General features: G+C 49.5%; 11 protein-coding genes across 11 annotated transcripts; 4 read left to right on the plus strand and 7 right to left on the minus strand.

Annotated features, from left to right (window-relative positions):
- Nucleotides 1-529: 529 nt before the first annotated feature.
- On the minus strand, nt 530-1,426 carry N7516_008404 (uncharacterized protein; the record flags this gene model as incomplete). Its single annotated transcript, XM_057221123.1, has 4 exons — nt 530-895; nt 962-1,099; nt 1,152-1,180; nt 1,276-1,426. 4 exons carry the CDS (start codon nt 1,424-1,426, stop codon nt 530-532), a joined length of 684 nt encoding a protein of 227 aa, XP_057071395.1.
- Nucleotides 1,427-2,194: 768 nt separating this feature from the next.
- On the minus strand, nt 2,195-4,718 carry N7516_008405 (uncharacterized protein; the record flags this gene model as incomplete). Its single annotated transcript, XM_057221124.1, has 7 exons — nt 2,195-2,301; nt 2,374-2,563; nt 2,620-3,009; nt 3,059-3,423; nt 3,476-3,587; nt 3,651-4,162; nt 4,217-4,718. The coding sequence occupies 7 exons, from the start codon at nt 4,716-4,718 to the stop codon at nt 2,195-2,197; spliced, it is 2,178 nt and encodes a 725-aa protein (XP_057071396.1).
- An 888-nt stretch (nt 4,719-5,606) lies between these two features.
- Nucleotides 5,607-7,907, minus strand: N7516_008406 (DNA-directed DNA polymerase IV; the record flags this gene model as incomplete). The annotated part of the gene is made up of 4 exons (XM_057221125.1): nt 5,607-6,791; nt 6,845-7,246; nt 7,294-7,466; nt 7,520-7,907. 4 exons carry the CDS (start codon nt 7,905-7,907, stop codon nt 5,607-5,609), a joined length of 2,148 nt encoding a protein of 715 aa, XP_057071397.1.
- A 517-nt stretch (nt 7,908-8,424) lies between these two features.
- N7516_008407 (mitochondrial ATPase complex subunit ATP10) lies at nt 8,425-9,585 on the plus strand (the record flags this gene model as incomplete). Its single annotated transcript, XM_057221126.1, has 2 exons — nt 8,425-8,849; nt 8,949-9,585. 2 exons carry the CDS (start codon nt 8,425-8,427, stop codon nt 9,583-9,585), a joined length of 1,062 nt encoding a protein of 353 aa, XP_057071398.1.
- A 316-nt stretch (nt 9,586-9,901) lies between these two features.
- On the minus strand, nt 9,902-10,713 carry N7516_008408 (putative vesicle transport v-SNARE protein Gos1; the record flags this gene model as incomplete). The annotated part of the gene is made up of 3 exons (XM_057221127.1): nt 9,902-10,405; nt 10,477-10,590; nt 10,648-10,713. 3 exons carry the CDS (start codon nt 10,711-10,713, stop codon nt 9,902-9,904), a joined length of 684 nt encoding a protein of 227 aa, XP_057071399.1.
- Nucleotides 10,714-11,079: 366 nt separating this feature from the next.
- N7516_008409 (60S ribosomal protein uL29) lies at nt 11,080-11,890 on the plus strand (the record flags this gene model as incomplete). The annotated part of the gene is made up of 4 exons (XM_057221128.1): nt 11,080-11,082; nt 11,145-11,284; nt 11,515-11,740; nt 11,885-11,890. 4 exons carry the CDS (start codon nt 11,080-11,082, stop codon nt 11,888-11,890), a joined length of 375 nt encoding a protein of 124 aa, XP_057071400.1.
- Nucleotides 11,891-12,442: 552 nt separating this feature from the next.
- Nucleotides 12,443-15,912, minus strand: N7516_008410 (mediator of RNA polymerase II transcription subunit 16; the record flags this gene model as incomplete). The annotated part of the gene is made up of 9 exons (XM_057221129.1): nt 15,642-15,912; nt 15,238-15,583; nt 14,915-15,158; nt 14,396-14,859; nt 14,120-14,339; nt 13,939-14,058; nt 13,770-13,880; nt 13,256-13,711; nt 12,443-13,194 (listed from the first exon to the last, which is right to left on the minus strand). The coding sequence occupies exons 1-9, from the start codon at nt 15,782-15,784 to the stop codon at nt 12,443-12,445; spliced, it is 2,856 nt and encodes a 951-aa protein (XP_057071401.1). The 5' UTR covers nt 15,785-15,912.
- A 1,185-nt stretch (nt 15,913-17,097) lies between these two features.
- N7516_008411 (putative SIR2 family histone deacetylase (Hst4)) lies at nt 17,098-18,859 on the plus strand (the record flags this gene model as incomplete). The annotated part of the gene is made up of 2 exons (XM_057221130.1): nt 17,098-17,434; nt 17,496-18,859. 2 exons carry the CDS (start codon nt 17,098-17,100, stop codon nt 18,857-18,859), a joined length of 1,701 nt encoding a protein of 566 aa, XP_057071402.1.
- Nucleotides 18,860-19,674: 815 nt separating this feature from the next.
- cbfA (uncharacterized protein) lies at nt 19,675-20,769 on the minus strand (the record flags this gene model as incomplete). The annotated part of the gene is made up of 3 exons (XM_057221131.1): nt 19,675-20,206; nt 20,352-20,485; nt 20,617-20,769. The coding sequence occupies 3 exons, from the start codon at nt 20,767-20,769 to the stop codon at nt 19,675-19,677; spliced, it is 819 nt and encodes a 272-aa protein (XP_057071403.1).
- Nucleotides 20,770-21,274: 505 nt separating this feature from the next.
- N7516_008413 (GNL3/Grn1 family GTP-binding protein) lies at nt 21,275-23,018 on the minus strand (the record flags this gene model as incomplete). The annotated part of the gene is made up of 3 exons (XM_057221132.1): nt 21,275-22,777; nt 22,839-22,933; nt 22,997-23,018. The coding sequence occupies 3 exons, from the start codon at nt 23,016-23,018 to the stop codon at nt 21,275-21,277; spliced, it is 1,620 nt and encodes a 539-aa protein (XP_057071404.1).
- Nucleotides 23,019-23,398: 380 nt separating this feature from the next.
- Nucleotides 23,399-24,324, plus strand: N7516_008414 (HAD family hydrolase; the record flags this gene model as incomplete). Its single annotated transcript, XM_057221133.1, has 4 exons — nt 23,399-23,498; nt 23,565-23,586; nt 23,653-23,762; nt 23,843-24,324. The coding sequence occupies 4 exons, from the start codon at nt 23,399-23,401 to the stop codon at nt 24,322-24,324; spliced, it is 714 nt and encodes a 237-aa protein (XP_057071405.1).
- Nucleotides 24,325-26,466: the final 2,142 nt, after the last annotated feature.

Below are 26,466 nucleotides of genomic sequence, written 5' to 3' on the forward strand. Positions count from 1 at the left end.
TGGGGTCTTTGCGAGCGGAGACTGCTCGATGTCCTGGTGGATAATTTTTTTTGATCGCAGGCGGAGGAAGTTTTTTTGCCGGCTGTTTGCACAGTTTGCACCGATAAGATATAACATAGCCCTGCCCAGGTGGACTGCGATTCCTAGCAGGCTCATACACATAGCAACCAGATTAAATAAATATTTCTACTGAATTTCTTACAGAAAGTAAGATTGACTGATATGTGGAGGTCCCAGGGCGTATTGCCATGGAATTTCTAGAATAAAATGTAGGATATTGTCTCTGAACGAAGCATAGATGGCCCAAGTCGCAACTCGACGGCAACAGATATACAAAATGCTGATAGGTGACATGAGCCACGCAGACTCTCCAGGTACAAGACGATCCCTAATATCATCGACCAAGTCCCAAATTATATTGTCCTTTAAACGAGTGTGGCTTGCATCACTCGAAACAAACCCCCGAAACAAACCCGAAACGCCGTAGAGAAGACCACAACGCATTAAACGTATCTCATCATTCATCACTTCATGTCTCATCGGTGGGCGCAGGGGTAGATGGGGTCACTTTCACAGATGCCAGTTCTGACCCGCCGCCACTCTGGCCGCGCTTCCGGCCGGGAATGTGGAAGCCGAAAGACGAAGTAGAAGTCTTGGGCCCGGGTGTTTGCGCATCGTGACTAGAGTCACCGAATCTGGAGAGGAAACCCTTCTTCTTAGGTTTCACCTCATCATTTAATCCTACTTCTTCGAAGGCTTCTTCCTCCATGATTTCAGACTTGGTGAGGCTATTGGAGAGAGTGCCCGACGGCGTTAACCGGGAGAATCGAGAGTCAAGAGAAGTTCGAGAAGGACCAGCATCGGGATGGATGATGGGTGAGCGCGCGGAGATATCCTAGATTGGAGATTTAACGTCAGTTGGATTCATGCGGATCAGTTCGGATCGGTTCGCGGGGCATACAAATGATCGGCGGTAAGAGTCAAAGGACTCGCGAGAGATGGAGAAAGGCTCATTCTCATCAACGAGATCTCGATGGTTGATGGGTTTGTTTGAACCCGGGTACCGGCGCCAAAAGCTCGACCGCTCTGGAGGAGAAGGCTATCACTATAATTAGCAGGTATAACACATCTCCGGATCACACAGTCTATACCGGAAGATAGACACCGCTGTCGTTGACCACTAAGGACTGAGATTAGCATTTGAAGAGAGTGAACTTGCCAAAGCAGATACGACAGCCACATCAGTCAAAGAAGTGCGGGGGATTCGAAACATACCACTCAATTTGTACTCGGTGGGTTCATCCTGGCTACTGCGGATGGTTATGGGCGCAGGACGTTGATTTGGAGATAGATGGTTCTCATCCAAGATAGCAGGATCACCATTGGGTTGGGGCTTTGGGCGTAGGAAGTTCCGAAATGGAGGCATGGTTGTGGAAGTATATTGTTGTAAAGTCTGGGGGACTTTCCTTGTGAAAGGTCCGGATTAGGGTCAAAGTCCCCCCATCGTCCGATTGCTGAGCCCACGTCATCCAATAAACCTATCCCATGGATGAAAATTAAGAATCAACCAATAAGACTTGATAAAATTATTATAAATTATATTAGAATTATTGTAAGATTTTATATGATTTTATATGATTTTATATGAGTAATTTTAACTCTTTAGCCCTGGTCCTGTCCCTGACCCAATGACTGCTACCCAACCTCGGTGTTCTATATAAAACACACATTACGTCTACTTCAGCAATGAACTAACATTCACTTCATACATTCAAGCCTAACAAATAAAGCTTTAAAGCTACAGATATCAGAAGGGGAAAAAAAACACCCTTCAACACCCACGAACACCCAATTAGAAAAATCAGAACATTCCACATCCATGGATTCCTCCGATGTTTTCTATCGCAGTTCGCTTGAAAATAGATCCACCTGCAAACAAACTCCATAAGCAAATCAGACCCAAGACCAGCCTCAATCCAGAAGCAAATCGAGGCTTGGACTGATGCATTTCGCTATCGCTTTCGTAATGGCAAGTTTCACCAGTAATTGACCGACCCTACACTGACAACGTAACGGACGAAAAAAAGTGACTCGGACATTGTTTGTTGGTTCCTTTTTTTTTCGAGGTTTTTGTGCTTTTTGACTTTTTGTGGTGGTGGTTTTTTTTTTTTTCTTTGGTTGTTGTTGTCAGAAGCTAAGTGGCATTGTTAGGCTCAAGGAGATTGGCACTGTGGTGGAAATCCAGGGAGCGAGAGTCGGATGGGTCGAAGACGGCGTTCTTGCGCTCCTCGATGAAGTAGGCTGTGCAGAACAGAATGTTAGTCAAGGAACTTCAGATATATGCAAATCAAGATACGATGTGATGTGACGTACGGGTCAGTTGAATCATATCAAACCAGCGGACGGCGTGCTCGTCGCTACCGTCGACTGCCTTCAGAATACCATTGTCCGGACGGAAAGTGGCCTTGGGAGGAATGTGGCGCATGCGCAAAAGCATCTCCAGGATGTCGGAGAAGCGGTCAGATTGGTTGAAGTAGTAGGGAGGGCGCTTGTCAAGAGGCCACTTGATTGATTGTTAGTATGAGATGCACCATGAAAGAGTAGCAAAGAACCACTTACGCGCTGAGAAAAGTTCTCGTTGTCCCATGAACGGAACAGCCAGCAGGTACGCTCCACGCAATTCAGGAGGATAATAGCCACAATGAAAGTATCAAACCAGCCACACTTCTGGCGCTGAAGGAGTCGACGTTCCAAATCATTGATGACAAACTTGCTCAACTGCGAGGCACGCTTCTCCATAGCGGCACGCAACTGACTGCAAAGAAGACCGTACGATTCTGGGTCAGACACCTCCTCGATGGGCAGACGGCCCTCATCCGACGGCTGAGAAAGAGAGTGCAACGAGTTAGGGGGCAGAGTAGGGTTGTAGTAAGTCTTCCAGGTGAGTTCTGTGTCGACGAGAATATGGGTCGCGACCCACAGCTCCAACACGCGTTCCAGAAGGATATCCTGCATCTATGTTAATACACGTTTCCATATTGAATGTCGCACAACATACCTTCTTCCCCTGGCTAAGCTCAGCAGCGAGCAGCAAAGTGGGCTTCATGAAAGGCGAGGTCTCTCGCTCGTAAAAGTAAGAAGCGTTCTTCTTGATGTACATTTCCAACTTGGCTGGGATGTCATCCGAGTCTGCGTCCAGGAGGTAGACTTCTTGCGAGGGACCAGAGAACTGGTCATCACCAAGGGCCTGCAACTGGGGGTCAAGTGCCGACACTGAAGTGCGGTGACCCTGCAGCCCACTGAAAGTCATGAAAGAGTTGCTCTCCTCAAAGTGAGTAACTTCAATGCGACCGGAGTAGGGCTCAAACTTGATTTGGTTTTTAATGCTGTTAGTGTCATGGTAAGCAAGTGTGGAGTTGAGGTCTAGAGCCTGAGTCAGTATATCTTCGAAAAGAGCAAAATACAGACAACATACTGGCATTGTAGAGCTCAAACTCATCGGAAAGGCGGGTGCGCAGGCACGGGTGCTTCCACAAACGAGCGCTCTCCACGCTAGCGCAAGTTGTGCAAGGGGTATCGCCAGAGCACTATCAACATTCGTTAGTGAGGTTGCACTTATTTCACACATCCCCATATCCAAGGATACATACAGGTTTCTTTAGCATTCGGCAACGAAGGCATGCGCCCTTCTTCCGGACGTCTTGAACTTCACGGCGTCGCTCTGCAGTAAATCGTCCCCGCACCTTGGGCTTCATAGGCTTTGTTGAGTTACCAAACTCGTTCACAAACCCTTTTGCCTGGGTATTTGGGTTCATCGCAATAGGGCGGGGGTAAGATGCCGCACGCTGGGTGGCAGCAGTCAACGAGGGATCATGTTCTTGCAAGCTGTCGAAAAGAAGTTGCTCATGTGTGGACAGCTGCTGATTCCATTGGCCCAGCTTCATATCAGAGCTAAGGTTGTCACTGTCAATGGACATTCCTTGGGGGACCATCTCATTGGCGGAGGCCGCAATCATCGACAGTTGTGACTGGCGCGCATTAGAGGTAGATTCAGGCGACATGGACGCATCACCAAGGGGTGGAGACATGGATGCAGGGTGCTCGCCCGGAGTGTGGCTTGGGAGGGCAGGAATACTAGGAGCGTTTGACGATTGGGGAGTTCCTGCAAATTGTTAGTGGTGGAAGGCATACAACAGTGAACAAAAGGAAAACATACCCTCGACATTTGCTGTACCCTCCATCTTGGAGTCAGGCCCTTGCGAGTGTCCCTGGAATCCCTCCGCTTCAAGCGCAGGATCAACAATCACGGTCTTGCCTCCAGCTGTCACAGACTGAGTGTATCCAGGTCCACGCTTGGTCACGTCCGAGGCACCCACCTGTCGCGAGGCTTCGGCCAACACGTTGAGACCGTCGAAGTTCTGCCGGTTGGGAAATCCACCATCGGCAGACTTGCCTTTGCCTCCAGAAGGGGAGTCCTTGCTCGAATCACCGTCGGTCAAGTCGGGGAGTTCGTGGAGTCGCAACAACACGCGTTGGCGGTCGCGTAGAGGGATCGCCTGACATTTTTTCACCAAATGGTTGGTAAGGCTATCAATGCGACCCTTGGGAAATACTTCGCCGCAGGCTTTGCACGTATGTTGGTAGCGATTGCTCGCGTCTTCCAGCTTGGGACCCCGGTGGAAGAACTCGAGGATGAGTTGGTTGGGTTTGCGACCCATTGTGGGGGTGGCTGTGGACGTGTTTTTGAGAGGTTTACACGTGTCAATTAGAGATATAGTGACAGTAAATAGTCAACCAGATCAATCAACGTGTCACTCGCTCAGAATGGGGTGTGTTCCACCAAGCTGATATGCCTGTGTACTCCGATTAGCAAACGTGGAATGTGGGATGTGGGAGAAAAGCCACGCACACAGTCACTGGGGACTGGGAGGTCCTGGCTGTGAGCCTCAGACAGAAGCAATAGCCTCAGAAGAGACTTGAAATGGAACAAAAAAAAAACAAATCTCAAGATGATTGAATCAACGATGTGCGGGCAAAACCCAGGGCAGTAGAGGGCGGTCTGGGAATGGGAAGGGGAGGAACACGCGATGGAGGCTTCACCGCACGAAAGGCGGTGATGTTCTTCAAGGCGGTAGGGGAAAGGCGGTGATGAAAGAAGAAGAATGCGTCAATATCAACTTGGATAAGAAACGAGAAAAAAGGATGAGTTGTTATGGGATGGGGTTGAAGGAGAGGAAAGGTGAGTACTGGACGGAGAGGAATTCTTAGTCACTTTGTGCCACTGTGACTGCCTCTCCCTCCCCTCTCTCTCTCTCTCTGAATATCTCTCTCGCCTTCTGTATGGAAACTCTATGTATGGGGCAGCTATGCAAGCTGTATCATTTCTTTTTTCTTCTTTTTTTTAGAGGCTGCCAATATGTATCTACTTAATGCACAGCAATACAAATAACTAGCATACATTCCCTACTCGTAGAAAAATATTCAAACCAAACATATCGTCATTCCCGTGTCTAATATTCGGTGCTTCCCCCGGGGCCGAAAACTGTGTAGCCAGTACTAACAACACTAAGAATATTGTTATAATCGCACCTCATCCTCCATGTGCATCAACAGATCCGGTGTTCGGGAGGTCGCCAGGGCACACCCAACACTGCAAAAATCCGACGCTCATCCCGGCCCTCAACCAGCCGCCCCCCATTCAGTTTCACCTGCTGATTCCGAAGAACATCCGCATATAGACCTTTTTGATTCAAGCACATCCCTTTCTTGCGTGCCAGCAATCTCATACTCCGGTTGAATATATCATTCCCCGTGAAGTATATCAACGCGGCTCCGATCTCCGCATCCGGAACGAACAGCAAATCAATCCGACGCCACAGGGTTGTGCCAGGTAGAGCCGATGCACCGTGCCACTTAGATCCATCCTGATGCGACGAGATGGCAAGGCTGGCCTTAAGAAAGCCACTATTGAACAATCTGGGGACAACAAGACCGAGCATCATGGTGCGGATTTGCTCCAGCGTGGCACCAGGTTTGGTGATCAGGCAGTCCACGTCCCCGCAGGTGAGAGCCCCGCGGCGGTAAGAGCCCCCAATGATCACCTGCATATCCCTGTCCACGGCCTGCACCGCCTTTCGCACGATCTCCCCATGGGCTTCGACCTCCTTGCGGGGAATTCGTTGCGCGAAGTCGCTGTGACGTTCCACCCCAATACGCTGCTGCTTAGTCAATGGAGCCCTTTCCAATAAATCATTCAGAGACCTATAGCCCTGTGCGACCCATTTGGAGGCCTGGGGAAGGCCAGCGCCATAGACGCCGAGAAATTCTTTGATTATCAAGTCTTCTGGGGTGTGGTTCGCATTTTCGAGACGACGAAGGCGGTTAGTCAAGACGATTTCTTCGATTTTATCAGCCAATCGCTCTCCAATGCCAGGGATGGCCCGAGCCTGTGCTCGTGTAGCAATCTTGTTCGTTTGCTTTCGCAAGGCGTTGATGGCTTTGCGATAGGCCATAACCCGCCACTGGTCTGCAGTCTGGGTATAGTATTCCAGCATTTGCTGTAGTACCTCGATGGTTCTGCTGTTCGGGTTGTCAAGTTCCTTGTCCGGATCGAACTTCTGCATACAGGCGAAACCTTTGGTCCAGTCAGACTTGTCTTTCCCTTTGCCTTCTCCAGCGGGAGTTTTCCGTGTCTTCCAACGTGGCTTTGACTCCTCCTCTGAGCTCGATGTTGCAATATCGGAGGCACCAGCAGCAGATTCGTCAATCGGAAATTCAACTGGGTCCAGAGGCTAATTATAAAGATTAGTCGTGGGGGCTTTCACTGACAAAGAAGACGTTTTACCAGATGACTTGTGGCTTTAGCCTCATCGATTATATCATCCAGTGCATCCCTCTCCCAGTTTCCTCTTTTACACGCTTCTTCAGTTGCAGTGTCATGGACTGTTTCGGAGATCGTGGCATCGGGCACACTTTCAGATACGGTTTCTGGGAAGTCCTTTGGCAAGGGATTTGGCGTCGGTTCGTCGACTGGAGACAAATAACGTTCTGGGGACTGGATTTTCTCTCGCCGTGATGGTTTCAATGGAAGAGAATCAGGGAGAGGTTGTTCTGCGACTGGGAACTTCTCTTTCTCGGCGGTCGTTGGGGTTCCATGGACACGAAAGCGGAGCTGTGAGGTATCAAGAACAGAACGAAATTGGATACATTCGGATGGGTAGGATTCATTGACAAGAGCAACGCTAGTCTGCAGCAGTCAATACTGGAGTCTAAATATCTCATGAATGAACTGACCGGCAAATTTTCAAGTTTGAGGTAGCTAAGGAGATCGCGTGATAGCAAGCCTTTGTCCACAATCACATGGGTGACATCAGTGGCCCAATTTCGACTCCATCGTGCACCATAATCTTGCGCTCGTTGAATGCGCAATCGTCGGAATGGAGATATATCGTTGTTCGGGAAGAAGACTGGAATTGAGAGTTCAGTGAGAGTAGGATGTGAGAAATTCAAGAATACTTACAGAAGATCAATCCCTTGAATATCTGTTGATCATCTGGGATTATCTTAGCATTATTGGTCTTTCTTTTCTTTTGAGGAGGCCCTCCGCTCTTGATGGTAGGCATAGTTCCAGTCGTCCGAGGGCGGTTCGTAGGAGCAGGTTTGGACACAGCAACCGGACTGCTTCTCTTGCTTTGAAGGTCACATGAAGATATAGGGTCCGAATCTGCTGGAAGTGCGATACGCTCCGAGGAAAGAGCGACTTTCTTTGGATTGGGTTCGTCAAGTTCTTTGTCTGCAGAAGTTAAGAAACTCTCCCAGCTCTTATCCTCTTCATCTGGATCATCTAGATCATCCAGCCGGTCAAGAGTCGCAAAAAAGCTCTTTTTAGTCGGAAATAGGTCCTTCATGGTACCTAATAGGCTAGTCCGGTTTCCAATGGAGGGGCAGGTGCCTGGGCGAGGGATGGTTCATTATAGATAGGTGCCTGGAGTCAGTGTAGGACATGCATGGATGACTCGTATTCGAGAGAAAAGAAAGGGTAAATGGTCCGAAAACTTTCTTGGGCCAAATTTGGAGGAGCCGTGGACGCCAGACGCGATTGACCAGCGCGAAATGGGCGCCAAGTCATGTGATCCAAATTCGAAATGGAAGTTATTCACTGGATACAACTAGGTGAGACCTATAGCCAGAAATATCTAATCCAGATTTGACAATTGCATAAGACCTAGTTATTAAATACTCTACTCTATATTGTTCCCAATAACGATAGAAATTAACATCGACAATTATTCCCAAAGTGAAAATATAGTGTCATGTGACCTTCGGTTTCCATGGAAGATCAAATGCGCGAACAAGTTCGAAAGCAATAACCTCACAATCCACCACCGTACACACAGCCCGTTGACTGATAGCCTGTCAGTCAATATGTGGAAATCCTCCCTCCCTACCTTGTTGGCCGACCTCCCCCTTCTGCAGACCGGCCGCTGTCTAAGTTGCCAATTCCGCAAACCAGCAACTCTCTCGCAACTACGGACCAAACCCTTTTCTCTGCGCCAATATTCCAGCAAGGCTGAGAAACCTATCGACACAAAAGAGGCTGCGCCTGTGAAACGAAACATAAAAAATGAGACACACCGCCTATCGACTGCCATCGAATTCAAACAGAATCAGCCCCAGGATGGACCTCAACCCGGCGACGCCGACTTCGTCCCTCCAAGTCTGGACCGTCCCATTGGTAGCCCGCAAGCACCATTGGAAGGACAGAACACAGGTATTGACTCGCGGTCAATGCGCCAGCGGCGTGACGACTTCACCAACTATGACCGACACATCAAGCGGCGCAAGGAATTGTACGATCTTGCCTCTACCTCTTCCTCTTCCTCTCACACCCCGGGATAAAGCACATAGATGTGGTCACAATAGTGCTAATAAACAATGGCACCTCATAGGACAAAACAAGTCGCCAAGCCGTATTTCCGCGAATGGTCCAATCTTCGCTTCGCCGAGGGCAAAACCTTTGTCTCAAACCCACGGCTCTTCAAAGCAGACAGAGCCCTCTACTTCCCCAACTTGCACGGTGTAACACTTGCGGCCCCGAAAGACCCCCAAAACACGACAACTCAGCTGCGCGGCAGCATCTCTGTTGTAAACTTGTTCTCAAGCATGTGGGCCGAGAGCCAAGTTGTGACGTTTACGGGGCAGGAACAGAATCCGGGACTTGTGGAAGCGATGGCCAGCGGCGGAAGACATGTGCAGAGGATTGATATCAATCTCGAGGAGAACCGGCTGAAGGCGTTTCTGGTGAAGACGTTCATGTGGCGGATGCGCCAGAAACTGCCCAAGGAGCAACATTCGCGCTACTTCCTTGTGCAGAAGGGTTTCGACCAGGCACTCAAGGAGACCATTGGCATGATGAATTCCAAGGTCGGTTATGTCTACCTGGTTGATTCTGAGTGTCGCATTCGCTGGGCGGGGAGTGGACCGGCTGATAAGTCTGAGTTGGAGGCACTTAATGCTGGTTTGCGGAAGCTTATTGAAGAGAAGAAGACTGCTCTCCGAGCGCAGGACCCGTCTCGCAAGTATTGATTGAGCCCGCGGGTGATAAGGATTACCTGAACTGGAGCCTTGGATGTGATTTATTCCGCTCTCGGTTGAATTTGTACATACAATGGAGAATCTGTATAATAGAAAGTATAACAAATAGGCGCCTTCAAGACCCTTTCGCGAGAATTATCATCGATTCTGTCGCATCCCCCATCAAGGAGGACTCGAAACATGCCCAAACCCAAACGCCTTCGACAAGAGAAATCCACTCGCTCGCTGGAGAGCAGCAATCCGCACAAGAACAATAAGACATAGCGGCGGTATAACTGACCTGCCGCCAGAGCTTCGCATACATACTTTATCGGAAGAACAGCAGCATCAAAAAGCAGAACCCAATGAAACACCCGAGGATAATAGCATCCCGCCTCTTCTTGTTTCCAATCTTGCCGATGAGATAGTTCATGCCAGGAACATTACCAGCAGCACCAACAATGCGGCGATTAATGTTAGCAATCGTCTCGCTCTGCACACCAAAGTTCTCATTGATGGCATACGCCTGGCTTAGCACGCCGTCCATCATGCTATGGCTGTTCTCAACTCGGCCTCGCTCTTCAAGCATGTACTCGGCCTCGGCAGCGGCGGGGTTGGATGCGCGATAGGAGCTGATATCTGAACGGACGTTGGATAGTAGGTTTGCGCGGTCGCGCGATTCAGATATGGCCGCGGTCAGACGTTGGAGCTCACGGCGGTGGTCTTGCAGTATTTCGCGGTGGCGGGAGACATTGTTCTGTTTTAGGGCGGAGGAGGTGAGGGTAGCTTCGGAGTCGAGGAGACGGGATAGTTGGGCGATGACGGACTCGCGCTGTACGGAAATCAATTAGCTGTCGGTGCCCTTTTTTTTTTTCTCCGTTGAATATTGGTGGATGTACGTACTCTTTCGAGGAGGTCTTTCAATTGCGATTCAAGCCGCAGCTCTTCCTCGGTAGGTGATGGTGGAGGTTTGGTAATCGAGGCAAATTGTGAATAGGTGTGGAAAAGGTTCTCGGTCTATCGGTGCGTCAGTTAACACTGTTATAGAACTCCTGGTGAGATAATGGTTGGTACCTGAGTTTCAAGCGACCGTGCTTGTTGCCGGAGTTGTGTCCAGCCGGAACTAGTTGAGGATGCCATAGCAGGCAGGAAGTATATGGAATGTGGATATTAAGTCACTGGAGAAGTCTGATCTGTTTAGGAGTTCTTCTCAGACCAACAAGTCAACCAGTGCAAGGGCCGAGGTGCTACCTGCTTTGTCTACGTAAGTGCCAGCCCATGATGGGGTAAAAGGAGCTAACCGGATACAGTAAATTTATGCCTCGGGGCCCAGGCATTAACAAGCCGGAAACTTCAGGCATACAGTTCAGGCATTAGTGCCACCGTAGTCACGTGCACCCGCTAAAGTCACAAATTCGCTTAGCCCTAGTCCCACAACCAGTCGCAAATTGACCCTCGGACATCTTCAATTCTCAACGTCGACAACCCACACAATTCAACGCCACCATGGTATGTCGCGCTGTGCAAAGGCTCTGGTATCAAAATGCTGATGAATCGCTCTTTTTTTGCAGTCGTCCAAGGTCAAGGCTGGTCAGCTCTGGGGCAAGAACAAGGATGAGCTCGCCACACAGCTCGAGGAGTTGAAGTTGGAGCTTAACCAGCTCCGCGTTCAGAAGATCTCTTCCGGCGCTTCCTCCAAGACTCAGAGAATGTGCGTATCCGACACCCCCGATATTTGATTTTTTGTGCGGATGGAATTTGAAGATTTGCGGGATGGGAACGATCGAACCCGAGAAAGACAACATACAAGAGGAGGACTACGCCAGCATTCAACCAAGCGATCGACGAGGGAGAGGGGGATTATGCGAACTGGCACAAAGCGCACGATACTGGGCGTCGTCAATTTTCGAGATTCGATGCTGACTGGAATTTTTTTTTTAGCGGCGAGGTTCGCAAGTCGATCGCTCGTGTTCTCACTGTCATCAACGCCAACCAGCGCGCTCAGCTGCGTCTGTTCTACAAGAACAAGAAGTACCTCCCGCTCGACCTCCGCCCCAAGCTCACCCGTGAGATCCGCCGCCGTCTCACCAAGCACGAGCGTACCCAGACCACCGACAAGCTCCGCAAGCGTGCCATCCACTTCCCCCAGCGGAAGTACGCCGTCAAGGTATGATACTCTCCGACAATCCTGGGCAGGGAAAAGGTGGACTAAGGGTTCATGGATTTTCATCTTTACCCCCTCCACCGAAATCCTTACCCGTCAAACGAGACGAATCAGCCGAACATAATACTGACGGTTTATTTGTTGCAGGCTTAAACGCAGAACTTGTTCGGATAAGGAGTTTTGTGGGAAGACGTTGCTGGCCTTGGACATGAGCAGGACGTGACTGTGGATCCGAATGCTTGTGTAGGGGGTCGGTTTTCTTTTTTTTTACATCCAAAAAATGGAATTTGATTATGTATCTAAATAGGATGCAAATCGACTCTTGACATGACATGATTTTAGACATTCTCCAAGTTTCCTTGCTCTTGCTTTTTCATGTACGACTAGCAAAGATATCACATGGATATGTATAGTCTGCCAGGACTCGTCGATGATATATATTTCTACAACATACATATCTTGAGTGGTCTACATTTTTAGTCTACATGACTCAATTACACAACGAAAAAGATGACCGACTAAAGATATCTTGCTACGGTCACCAAACAAATCTAGATGCAAAACATTTCTAATACCCCCCACAAGTACACCTAAGATTAAAAAAAGAATCTACGTACCCTCATCCTAGATCAACCAACTCCACACCACCTTGAGTTAAAGCCAGAATGCGAGTCATAGTATCCAATTTCAGCGTTGACTGATGTCCTAAGCCTGGCTAACCCTGTTGCTACTGCCGTTCGCACTCGCAGTCCGAGCCCCAAGCTCCCCAGTATCCGTCTCAAGAACCCACATCCCCCCGCAAAGACAAGACCGCAACAGCCCCAGCTTAGCAATCATCTTGAACGACAGAAGCGACCGAGGTAGATTCGTATCACCAGAGACCTCACAGCATCGCGCACACCTGCGCTTCTTCAGCGGCGCCACGCGGCCATCATTCCCCAACGGCAACGGCGGACGCAACGGACACTTTTTGAGGATATCGACCTCACGCTGCTTACGGTACAATGCCGTGCGTCGGTCATTCCCAAACCCAAGCCAGCTATAGTCCCCAAGATAGATCGCTCTGCGATTGATTTCGGATTTTAGCGCGGGGACTGTTTGCCGGAGGAGGGTGGCCACAGCCGTGGTGAGGACTGGCGGGATCCGCGCATTAACCAGCAGTTCCTTTTCCGGGCCGGGTTTTTCAGCGTCGCCGAAGCCAGCGCCTTGGTAGGCGTGCTTCACGGCTGAGTCGACCCCTGCCAGGAACTTCTCGTACACGTCGATCCGTACCGGTGATGATTTTAGTGTTTGGCAGATCTCTGTGTAGTAGATTCGGGAGTCGCCTACGAGGGAGGCGGGATTTGCACTTGTGAAGCCGGCATGCACGCCGCGGAGGCCTCGGCAGATGAAGCGTAGGAAGGCGCGCGACATGCTTGAGAGGAGAATTAGGAGAGGGAGGGAGGAGGAGTTTTTCACTGTGAAGATAGTGAGATTGGGGAGCTTGAAGCTGGAGTTTGTTATGGAGGGGTTTCTTACATTTGTGTGTGAATGCTTCTGGGTCATGGTAGACATCTTCGAATTCATCGGCCATATCGAAGATTTCACTTAGAAGAAAATGAGAGAAGTCTAATGCCCATTTGGTGTTGCCCAATACCATGCGGAGAACATCTTTCGTTTCGATTAGCAACGGACCACGATAATCGAGTTGACTTTCTTTGAACTCACCTGGGTCATGCGATTCAGTCTGTCCCCCTTTGTTATACTGGAAGAAATATGCAAATAAAACCGAGGCATGTCTGAGTTGAAGGCTTGCCCACGGCACAGCTGATGAGAGGTTGCGGCGCTTGAGTCTCCCTTTGAAACCCAGCCCGGCCTGTAAGCTAAGACAACGGGGTATGTAAGGATGGCTCATGAGTTTGTCCTGTTCGGCTGTGAAATTGCAATTAACTGGCAGTGCACGATACACCTCGCTGATGAATGTGGTTTGAGCCTCTTTAGAGCCTGTTAGCGGTCTTGATGATATCAATGCGAAGGTCTTCAGAGCACTCACCCGGTGATAGCTGCCCGAGAGCAACCACAAGTATGTCATCTGTATTGAAATCAACTCCACAGCCTCGACTGAATGACAATGTCAAGGCTGCAATGGCTGCGGAGAAATTGTCTACATGTCTTGGTCAGTATTCATTCCACGCAGGTGACATGATAGGTGATGCACATACTCTCGTCATAGAGACCCTCTGTGGATCCGAACGAATGCTCCATCACTCTCAATTGCATATGTCCGTCAATATCCAGCGTAACGGCAACACAAGCATTGGGAGAGAAAGCAATGTGAAGACCTGGATGCATGTCAGTTCTAGCCACGTCTCTGAAAGCAAGATCGATCAGTTCCTGGCATACCTGATGTTTCGAGTGGGTACTGGAACCCGGCCTGAGCCAGACATGTCACTGTGGTTGAATCGTCAAGGCCGTTCAAAACGGTCATTGTCCGTGTGTCGTAGCATGTTATTGAGCTGTCGTCATGAGTGACAGCCAAAACTGTCCCATGCTCTACTAAATCGACCGAGACAATATACTTATCACAATACACGTCCTCCAACCTGCGCAGTTCCATTTTGGGCTGAAGATAGGTCAGTCTCAATTTCACGCAAAAGTCAACCCCCGAGGAATTCGCACCTTTGCTTGAGCATTGCTCTTTTTTGACGTCACTTCGTCAAACTTCGGATGGAGGATCTGCGGTGCAGATTCCAAATGCCACCTGACAATCACACTCGGCGGACCTTGCTGGTCTGGATAGTCATGTATGGCATGGAGGGGCTTCGATAAGACAGCCAGAATCCAAGGACTGGCAGTGGACCCCGCGGGGCTATCAAACTGTCCCGGCATGATCTCTAGTCGTGTCAACGAGTATACCGAGTTCAAGAACGGTAAAGACTGATCAGAGTGGTCGGGCCCCCGGTTGATGTTCAATATGTTGCTAGGCATATCGACCTTACAGTGGATTAAACGGAAAGTAGGGATAGGGAATTGGCCAGGCGGTTTTCCCTGTACCGGCTCCCATTGTGACGGGTTCCAGCTGATGTGTACCCTATAAAGACACATTTTCTGACATGCAGAATAGGTGGAGAGAAGGATCCCAGCTGTTTTGATACGTCAGTGACGGCGGGAAATGGAGCTTTGGCTGAACGGCAATACCTTGTGTTGCGGTCATAGATGCATGCGTTAATAGTCTGTCCGAGTACCCTGTGTTCTTCAGTTCAGCAGGAAGTTCGGCCCATTTACTGTCGGGGTTCTGATATATCAGCTTGATCTGGCCGGCTCTGGTCACACATATCAATGCGCCTTTGTTGGCCGGGTGAAATGGCCCGACGGGGCGCCGGCGGAAGGGCGAGTATGCCCATCGACCATTCACCTTGGCTGCTTGGTGAAATGCGTGCACCTATATTACCATGTTAGGTTAGGGTCTTTTCAATTCTATCCTGATATATCTTGATGGATAATGGGTAGGAGTAACGTACATAACGCTGGGAGTTCAACCACATCATTCCCACGACCTGATTGCCATCATCGCCGGAGTCAAATGAGGCCTGACGTAAGCCTGTAATGCTGTTCAATGCAATGGAAATGGAATATATTGATATGCGACCAGAACAGTCGACAACGGCAAGTTCTGAACCGGTCTCATTCCATGATAGATGGGCTAGTTGATTGCCATTATGGGCCTCCAATACTGGAGCTAAAGATGACTCTTCCCCGAGCACCCATTTGCCATCTGATGGACGGCACTGGAGATGGCGGACAATAACCCGGAGTCCGTCTGGGGAAATAGATGCAATACATCCCATCCGAGACCAGGCGATTTTCCTAAAAGGTTATTAGTCTTGGAATGTGGATATGGGACTTTTTTTTTTTTCAAGCTTACTGGCAGCACCCTAATAGACGCATTTCATCTAGGCATTGTGCTAGACCTTTGATTGGGGAGGCGGCGGGCAAGCCTAGCTCCAAGGAGTTGGGTTCTCCAAAGAGATCATCCACATTGATACCGTCTTCCATGATCAAGGGCATAATATTTGTCGGACAACTTGTCAAGTATGTTTGATAATCAGGGAATCACTACAGCAGCATCGCTTCATAGAGTTCCCCGGGACCATTGAATATCAGATGGCTTTATTATTATTTGGTCAAGAAGAGGGGGGGAGTTGTAAGGGGATTCCCGAGATCGGCGGCTAATGTTCGAGGAGATGTCACCAACAGCACCAGCGATGTTACTGTCAATGCAGGAATTCCAGACTTCAATATGAGGAGGACCATAGATCAAATCCAGATGTTCCCTATGCCGTCAGCGCCTGGACCTCCAGGGACCAGTGGATTTCCCATTGATGTTGCTTAGTCAGGACTCGTGACATCCATGGATGAATCAGGTGACGGGTAGCCCTGCCAACGACAACTGACCAATCAGAACAATATCAAGGGATCCACTATTTAATATAGCGAATCAGCACTGAGCCCTTGAACTGTCAAAACATGGGAAATAGCAGAATAGCACAATAGCACAATAGCACAATAGCACCAAAGCACCAAAGCACCAAAGCACTAAAGCAACAAAAAAAAAAGGAACCAAAATAGGAAAAAATATAAAAATAATACGAAAAGCACAATAGGAAGTATTAAGATGTCCCTATTAGGGTATGAAAGGGCAATGGACTATTATCAACCCCCCTCACAACATACACAGTCCCATCAATGGTGGGGGGGTTTCAAGAGTTATCAAAGAAGCTATTACGGGACCAATTTTCCTTCTTTATTCCGAAGTATATGCGTTAACAGTCTTAAACCCACAACGACAACATATATTCGCATCAAAACAACATCGAGTCCCACCTTTTCCCTTGATCATTCGGTTCGGTCAAGTCAATTTATGTTGTACTTCTTCAACATTCCTAACGGAAATCCCATACCTTCACTCAAAACAAAGGTTGTTTTTTTTCCTGCGGGCCCTTTTTTAAATTCTTTCTTTTTTTTCCTTCGGCCCATAGAACCCTGAAGTGCACGAGTCCATTAATTGCCCTTCCCCCCAACGCTGACCTCATCGTCAACTTCCTTCAGCGCAACAACTTTCTACACTACAACTCCTTCGACTCTTGTCTACACTTTCTTCCATCTATCTCAAGGTCTTTTTTCGTCATTGATCTTTATTTATCGTTATTCCTTATTCCCCCCAGACACATATGATTTCTTCTTTTCGAGGTTTTCTATGGTCTGTGAGCAATTAGGAGATACTACCCGGTTCTTTTCGCCCCGACTCCCACCCCCTAGGGGTGAACACAACACTCCTACGCTGTTCCACCTTTCAGCCCATTCGCAACTCCCACGCAGCCATGGGTAATTACAATTTAGATTTTTCATCTGATTCGGAGTTGAGCTCCGTACCTCCATCACCAACATTAGCAGCGCAGTCATCACCAGAGCCTGCAGAGCGATACCCAACGCCTTCATCTCAAGAGGGAGCTGATTCTGCTGAGGGTTCTGCACGCCAAGTCCGTCCCGCAAAGAGGAGACGCAACCCCCTACCAAAGGAACGGACTACTCAATATCTCGATCTATCCAGATCTCTTTACGAACAAAATGATCAACACTATTTGCTCGTTCAAACTCTGCGTCATCAAAAAGACATTGTCGTCATCGCCGGCGCTGGCATTTCCACGGCTGCGGGTAGTAAGTTTCTGCTTTTGGATTCTGCCATATTTGAACCCAACTCTTAACTCCATACATATAGTTCCGGACTTCCGTTCCACAGATGGTCTCTTCAAATCATTGCAGAAAAAACACAACTTGAAAGCTTCAGGCAAGCTTCTCTTTGATGCTGCCGTCTATCAGGATGATGCATTGACCGCCCCCTTCCACGAAATGGTCCGGTCGCTGTCGGAAGAAGTTGCCAATATCAAACCCACCGCCTTCCACCAAATGCTCGCCCGATTAGGTATCGAGTCTCGCCTGAAGCGACTCTACACCCAAAATATTGACGGCATTGAAACCTCTATGGGGCCACTGGCAACTGAGGTCCCGCTTAATGTCAAGGGTAGTTGGCCGGTCACCATTCAACTGCACGGCAGTATTGAGAAGATGGTATGCCAGAAGTGTCGCTACCTCGCCGACTTCAACCCCAATATCTTCACCCAAGCCGACCCGCCCGCTTGCGACGATTGTGTCGAGCACGACGAAGTTCGCCAAGCCAGCGGTCAACGAAGTCACGGAATTGGCCGCATGCGCCCGCGCATTGTCCTTTACAATGAACACAACCCCGACGAAGAGGCAATCACCTCCGTGATGAACGCCGATATTAAGTCCCGCCCTCGCGTCCTGATTGTCGCCGGCACCAGCTTGAAGATTCCCGGGGTCCGTCGACTCGTCAAGAGCTTGTGCACAATGATCCGTAGTCGCAAGGATGGTGTCACAATGTTCATCAACAATGAACCACCAAGCGGCAAAGAATTCGATAATTGCTTTGACTTGATAATCAAGGGGTCATGCGATGAAGTTGCACGCCAGGTGAACCTCAAATCATGGGAGTCAGAGGACATTACTCCGTGCGTATACGAATCCTCGCCCGAGCCAATTTCCCACGGATTCAATTTCAACGACGTTTCCGTTGTCGTCACGCCCAAAAAGAGACCTCGTGCAGACACTGGCCTCGACACACCTTCCTCCAGTCACGACGAGAAGCCGATGAAGAAGCCAGCTACCAAAGCTACGAAAATCAAGGTCGAGAACCCGGCAAGCAATGGCCGATCCATCAAGGACATTATCAAGAAAGAAAAGCCTACTGCTCGCAAGCCTACCTCCAAGTTCATCACCAAGCCCGCCCCCAATCCTCGTCCCAAGAAGGCTGCAACAACTACGGCCTCGAAAAAAGGTGCCGTGCCCGCCGCCCCGGTCAAGAAAATTACCTCGTTCAGCCGTGTTACGAAAACCTCTCAATCCGCTGGCAAGTTATGTACAAAGGCCGATGGCAAACCTATGCAACCGGTCCCAGAAGGCGCCTCGAGGAACAATGGCCCTCTGCCAAACACAGAGCAATCCGAGAAAGCAGACGGCATGCTCAACACAGAGTCTCTTCCTCGGCCAGTGGCTTCCTCCTGACTCTTTTATGTTCTGGTCATGATATTGATATTCTATTCTACGTTGACTGCAAGTTCATGACATGATGCATGGTTCCCAAATGGCGTATTTGGTGTTCTTCTTTTCATTGCCCTTTCCAGTGTTTACCTTCACTGCTCCCCCTATCCCTTTCTGGGATTTCTATTTCTTCACCTATGTTTACATACTTCCTTTTCGTGGACTGTATTCTTACTTGCATCACCTGCGTTTGCTTTGGGTTGATGATTGTTGCTGTCCTCTTTTCGAAAGATACCATTGATAGACCACGGTTTCTCGCATGGATTGGCTCAGGCGTTTTTCGGCAAAGAAGCTGGCTTGCTCCGGTGTGATGGGATTTCCTTACTTTCAATTCTTATTATTCTTATTTTCACTCTCATGTCAATCTGCATGGGTGTTCATCTTTGGATTATCTAAATAAGATATTCCAGACTTTAGTCTCTCATCATTCGATTTGTTAGGTGCTGTCCCGTTTAATACTTGTTTCCTAGTTCTCTAGGGTACATATACTTTTATCTGTCTTTCTTGTCTCTGTAATTTTTGCTGTAGGACATTGGGGGTTTGATATATATTATTTACTAGCTGCACAACTATATTTTGGCCTTCATCTTCTTTACCTACCGCATTCGCTATATATCCAAGTATATACCAACCGAGTGCAGCATAAAATCCATTCGTCATTATGTGTATAGTACAGCAGAAACATTCTTTTCTTTTGCCAGTCAACCTCCCCTAATGCCATCCAGCATGAGTCCTCTTTGGCTCATCTACCTATAAATCACTTTGACAGGCCTAGACAATTAGCCCAACCCAAGATTATCCCGCAACTGACTACCAGGCCCATCCTCATCTTCGTCCGTCTCCTCGGCATCAGGATCATAAGGTCCCCTTTTCGCACCAGGCTCACGGTCCAGATCCTCCACATGTTCAAGGTTATCCTCACGCGGAGCATGTTCCTCCTCCTCTTCGTCATCCTCACTCTCATCGTCTTCTTCCTCTTCCTCTTCGACGTCTTCCTCTTGAGTCTCGTCTCCATCATCCCCAGCAGGCGGACCAACAGCTACCTCCACCTCTCCGTCCCGCTTTACCCTTTTCGCGGGATTATCAAGCATCTCAACATCACCATCGGCCTGAGTCGCGCTCTCGCCTAATGCATCCTGCGTGGCGCCATTCTCATCAACCTTCTTCGGCTTGCGTTTCCCGGCTTTGATCTCAGTATACGCCTCCAGTTCCTGTTCGAGACGGCCGCGGAAAGAGTCGAGTTCTAGCTCGGAGAGGGCGTTGAAGACGTCTGATGGGGCAATCGTGCGTTTGAGGGTTGCATCGTTGGCGCTAAGGTTTCATCGAGGTTAGTTCGACATACGATATATCATACCATGGGATAGAGTAGAACAAATCGGAGATTCACCATCCCGTATCTTGGACTGGAGGACTCGAATGCGAAGGCCGAAGGCAGCGGGAGAAGGGTAAAACATACTGTGAAGACAGATAGGAAACAAACACCGTAGCAGCCTTCTGCATAGCCAATACTGCGTCCTTCTGGATTGTCGTGTTCGGCGGGAGAACCGACTTGGCGAGACGAATCGTCAGTGAGCGTGGTAGGAGATAGTCCTACGGATTACCGGGGAGAGCGTTAGCCTGGCCTGGTTTTCTTGTTCCACATGCCGTAAATGAAGGAGTCCATCTATATGGTATCATCTTGCAATATGCAATGCACGGTCATGTCTTTGTCTCTGTCTTACCTCGACACTCGCGCCTGCCTCGGCCCGAGCCTTTAACTGCTGCTCCGTCGCAAACACGGGCTTGTCGGTCTGCGGTGCTGGAGGTGACTGCTGGAGCAGGGAGTCATCAGGATCAGCAGGCGTCACCGAGGAGGTGGATTTGCGAGGTGGCATTTTTGTAGGTTTGGAGCGGATGAGTGCACTCGTGCTGGTTGCGCGGATTAAGGGATCGGGGGGGTTGATAATTCGGGCCCCCCTTTGATTTCGAACCGAGTCAAGGCCTGATTGTTTCTTTCGGTAAAGAACCTTAGGGTTTTATTTAGATTTGAGCTGTGGTTATGGGCTTTGGAGATGGGACGACGTTCGAGGGTTACAAGGAAGACGCGCCAACGCGTTAGATTTCTCGATGCGCGAGTGTGGAGGCTTGGCGGTGATGTCTACTCTACTTCGACATGATTTCTATTTCTACCTTCAGTTCTACAATAATATGTAATACGATCTACAATTTTGGTTGATTTATTTGGAAAAGAGTCATTTTGATAATGTTTTTATACCACTGAAATTGAGATCAAATCTAGGGAAGGATGGAATGCCAACATAAAACGCCCACTTTTTGGTATCCAGAAAGATAGAATCAAATGAGATAATGAGTTCATAACGCGAGCAAGAAGAGCAGCCCTTACTCGGCCATCTCCTCATCATCACCTTGTCCGTTGCCCCAGAGACCCTCGATACTGAACTCCTTGGCCCACTCGGTGACGACCTTGGTGGTGTCAACGCCGGGCGCAATATCGCCGGCAGGAGCATCTGCCGAGACAACGGGCAACACGGGCGCATTGGCCCAACCTTGGATGCGGCCATCTCTCCAGTCGTTGATAACGGTCATGGCAGCGCTCTCGATGTTGGGGACACCGCGCTTTCCGAGGCGGCCGCGCTTGCGGGCCACCTGGACCAAGAAGTCGGTGGTCTTGTCACCATTGCTAGGGAATAGAGCGGTGATGCCGTACAGCTCGAGCATCTTGGCGAGGAGGTTCTCCGACGAGGATAGACGCTTCATCAGGAGGTTGACTGCGGGGATGGGATCCTCGATCTGCTTGGGAGGAACAGCGTTGAGGAGAATCAGACGAGCCTGGTCTTCTTGCTTCTTGTTCTTCTTACTAGACTTGTCACCAGAGCTGGGGAAGACGATTCCGGGAGAGTCAATCAGCTTAAGCTTGCTGTCCAGCTTGACCTGGCGCAGGCTAGTGGTGACACCAGCCTCGGCGCCTGTGGGGCATGCGTTGCTTGAGCCCTTGCTCAGACGTGCGGTGAGTGCGTTGATGACGGACGACTTGCCGACATTGGGGTATCCAATAACACCGACAGAGATGGCTCGCTTCAACTGCTTGGCGCTAGCGTATGACTTGAGGGCACGGAAGAGTGTATCCGAAGTACCCTTGACCGTTAACTGCTTGTGGTCGAAGCTGTGTGCGTTGGCAGTGGTGCCGCTGGAAGCCTTAAGGGGGAGAGTGGGGAAGGAGCGGCGCAGGTGAAGCAACCAGCCCTTGAGCACTGGGGGCGGAACCAGATCGATCTTGTTCAAAATAAGAATCAACCGCTTGTTGCCACCATCTGCCATCATGATCTCGCGCTCAATGTCCTTGGAGCGGGTACCCTCGGGGTCGCGGGCATCGAGCACATATAGCACAACATCGGCGTTGTCGGTGACCTGCTTGAACACCTTGTCGAATTGGCGTCGTGAGCTCTCCTTGGAGTACGACTTTGAATTGACCAATGGTGGGGCAGACTCATCAATAGTTGCGCCGCCCTCCTCATCGTCCTCGTCCATCTCATCATCATCGTCTTCATCTTCCTCCATATCTTCGTCTTCGCTTAGGTTATCATCATATTCCACGGCACGGGCGCGTGCTGAGGCGAGAAGAGCAGCCATGGGGTTCGAATCATTGCCCTCGGCATCCATATCATCATCCATAATATCGTTCTCGTCGATGTCGACAGCCTCGGTGCCAGTCTTGGCGGGCAGGCCTTCAGCCTTGCGGGCTTGTGCCTCCTCCCGAATGCGCTGTTGCTCCTCGGCCTTCATGCGCTTCCGCTCTTCCATGTCATGGAGAAGCTTGTCCTTGTTGGGGAAGAGATTGGGAATGCCGGGGTCCTTCTTAAGCTTTGACCGCCATTCGGGGTTCTGGAGAGAAAATCGTCAGAACCTTCGATCAGAACTGTTATGGAGACATTGTCTGCAATACCTTCTTTGCAAGCTTCTTTTGCTTTCTCTGCTTCTGGACTGCAGACTTTTCAATCTTGTGCCTCAAGCGGACAGGAACCCGCTTGGAAGTCTTGCCTATAGACCGTTAGAAGTGCGCCTCAGGACTGCGTGAGCGAGTGACAAAAAGGAGTATCATACCAAAACCACTCTTAGTAACCATTTTGAATGCACGTATTCGTTAATTACAAAAAGTGCACAGCAAACCCTCAAAGTCTGTCCGCAACGGGAGTAGAAAAAGTTGGGTGCCAAGATTTCCCAGCCGATAAGCGGATTAGTAGTTGGGCCGATCTCCGAAGATTTTTCAAATGACTAAGCTTGCGGGACAGTTACCAGATTAGGTAGGTACATACGGGAATAAGCAAGAAATATATTCCAGGTTGGATAACACCATAACCTGTATTATCTTCTTTGAAAGTTCTCGTTTCTTAAGTATTGATACCCCGAAGAAGATTCTCAGCAGATTGCTTCTTGTCTTTCCCTCACCATCGGCTTCGCTGTCTACTCCTCATTGACTCCGTACTCTCCCCGCATCCCCCCACCATGTCCTTAACAACAGGATCATTCTCCGCACCTGCGCAGGTACACACATTCGATGGCCTTCTTTCTGACTTCGATGGCACAATTGTGGACTCAACTGATGGTATTTGATCCCAATTCGAGTCCTAGGATTAATTGGAACCAATACTAACCATCCGGTATCAAACAGCCATTGTGAAGCACTGGCACAAGTGAGTCATGAACGCAGCCCAACATGACCTCCGCCAGCAGAGTATCTAACATAAATTCCGCTTCAGGATTGGTGACGAACTCGGTGTCGACCCCAAGACTATCCTCGCGACCTCGCATGGCCGCCGCAGCATCGACGTGATGGGTCTATACGACCAGACCAAGGCCAACTGGGACTGTAAGTCGACCGGACACCCAGAAGCGACCGATACCTTCCAACATAAGCATTTGATATGAACTGACAACATCATCTCACAGATGTGAATGAAATCGAAGGCCGCATCCCGAAAGAATATGGCTCCGACGCTGTCGAGATTCCCGGCGGCCGCGACCTCCTCGCAGCCCTCGAGACCTCTGGCGCAAGATGGGGTGTTGTAACATCCGGCACGCGCCCCCTGGTCGATGGCTGGCTGGAAGTGCTCGGCCTCCCACACCCCAAGAACCTTGTGACAGCAATGGACGTACCGCTCGGCAAGCCAGATCCGCGCTGCTACCTGCTAGGCCGGAAGCAGCTTGGCATCGATGATTCAACCTCGATTGTCGTACTCGAGGATGCACCTTCTGGTATCCAGGCTGGTAAGGCTGCTGGGTTCAAGGTCATCGCGTTGAAGACGACGCACTCGCTGTACCAGCTCCAGCAAGCTGGTGCGGATTGGATTGTGGAAGATTTGACTAGCATTTCGGTCAAGGCGGTTGTTGATGGCCAGGTGCAGATCGAGATCAGGGATGCGTATCAATAGATGGTCGTAACCATCTCAGTTTCGCGGATTCGTTGCTGCATGGGCAGGGATGTACTCTTGCATTTGCAGCTGCGTAACGGGTTTCTCGGAGTTGGATACACAGCCTAAAGGTTTCATGTTAAAGATTCCAGGCTTTTTTAGAATTAAAGTACACTACATACAGGTTAGATTGGTACATATATACATACATATTGGTTTGGATTTTGTTATTGACCTTTGGTTTGTTTGGGTTGGTATGGAAGTCTGTCGTGTTAGAGGGCATGTAAACTGGCAAATGTCCACCATTTGTCCATATTTCCCTGAAAGGCGATTACTATAACTAGTTGGTGGTACTGAAAAATGGTTCATCGTATCGAGGTAGAGAGGGCACCTGGGTTTTTTTGCTGCTGTCCTGGGCTATGTAATTGGTTCTCATGCCCATCGGGCCTTCTGAACAGGGCTGGATCGTCCCCGACCACAAGCACAAGCACTAGGCTCTGCATATCCTGAAACGATACAAAGATACAAAGCCCTGAAGTACCTCAGGCCGTTCCCCGGGCGGGGATGTAATCGGACCAAGCAAGGTGCAAGGTGCAAGATAGCAAGTACGTATGCACGAGTTCCACACACAACCCACCATGTTTAGCTACTTCGAAGCAGGTATGGAGTTCATCCCAAGCCTTGCACACGAATTGGCGGTGCTGTTGGTGCTTTACGGAGTACGGATTCGTTTAATGACATCCGACACATCTCATAACAAGGATGATGGCTCTTCTAGATGATTCGACCGGCAAGGATCAAACTGTATATCTGTTGACATAGTAACTGGACACCCTCGACCACCATGGCGTGCGTCGCGGACACCTTTCGTGGGTATGCAGCCACGCAATCCTTGCAGCTCAAAGCCGAATTTTATCGGCAGGGCATTACAGCATGCAAATGCACCTGCTACTCACATCTGATCCAATCATTCAGACAGGGCGGGTCGCGAACTACCGTTCATGCACGCTTGAGCCCTGGGTGGATGTGGAACCAGGCCGTGAGCCCGGAAATGCATCCCCGAGGAAGATGACTTCAGATTTGGAAAAAGAAAAACAAAAAAATACCAGATCTGCTCTAATTGGGCTCGGGCGTTCCGGCTGCAGCCAGCTCTTTTGGGGAAGGGGTTGAATGCTCACGAGGATATGGATACTTTTTCTGCCGGCAACTTTAGAACAAACGCATTGTGTGGATATCATTGGTGGACCAAGTGGTTTGGGGGATGGACACATCCTACCTGCCTGGGAGCTTGAGGCGAGAGCAGAGCTTCTCTCCAATGACATTGAGGAAGGCCACTCGGCCGGTGAGAATAACATGCAAGGGGGCTAAGTTTGCATCTCGCGTATGGGTCAGGAAAAGGTGATGTTCGAATGCAGACTCCTGAATATCATCACAATTGGCTGAGCCGAAGAAGGCGATATAGGCGAGCACTTTTTGTTCCAATCTGGAGGGGTTCCTCGTCCACACCTATTACGTTGTATCCTGTATGAAGATGTGTGACGACGGATGAGGGGCAAAGGCAATCTCATCACATACAGTAGATTATGTTCTCATGTGCTTTCCCCAATTCCGATCTGGACCGTAATGGGGATGCACTAGGTTGAAAGATGCGTCCAATCATGTTACAGACCGTTCCTCTGTAACTAGTTTTGCAGATTATTCTGCGAGCTCGAGCACTGGCCCCACGAAAGTGACAAATACATCATTCATCATTCCCAAGTTAACCATCCATATGCAGGGCGCTCGATATAGTTGCGCACCGCCACAGACCTTTGATCAGCGCCACAAGATAGTCCCGAGGACGGCCGTGGGGATCCATCACATTGACAGATCTGCACAGCTCAGCCACCAGGCTTTTGACTTCTGGCCGAAATACTCCGGGCCCCTCAAATCCCCTGACCAGTCAAGAAAAAAATCAAGCTATGCATTGCTATGGATAGGGGTTTGATATCATAATGGAATGAAGACGATCCAACCTCGGCCCCAATTGACCGTCAATCTAGGTTTTTTGGAACCCGAGGGATATTACATTTTTCTATCACACTGTCGATCATATCCTCAAGTATTCCGGGGGAATTGTGCTCCATTCTCTCTCCTTTTTCATTGTATGGAGTACACTTCTGG

The sequence above is a fragment of the Penicillium verrucosum genome, assembly GCF_028828655.1.
Source record: "Penicillium verrucosum strain IBT 35672 chromosome Unknown utg000003l_segment0_segment0, whole genome shotgun sequence".
Classification (NCBI taxonomy): domain Eukaryota; kingdom Fungi; phylum Ascomycota; class Eurotiomycetes; order Eurotiales; family Aspergillaceae; genus Penicillium; species Penicillium verrucosum.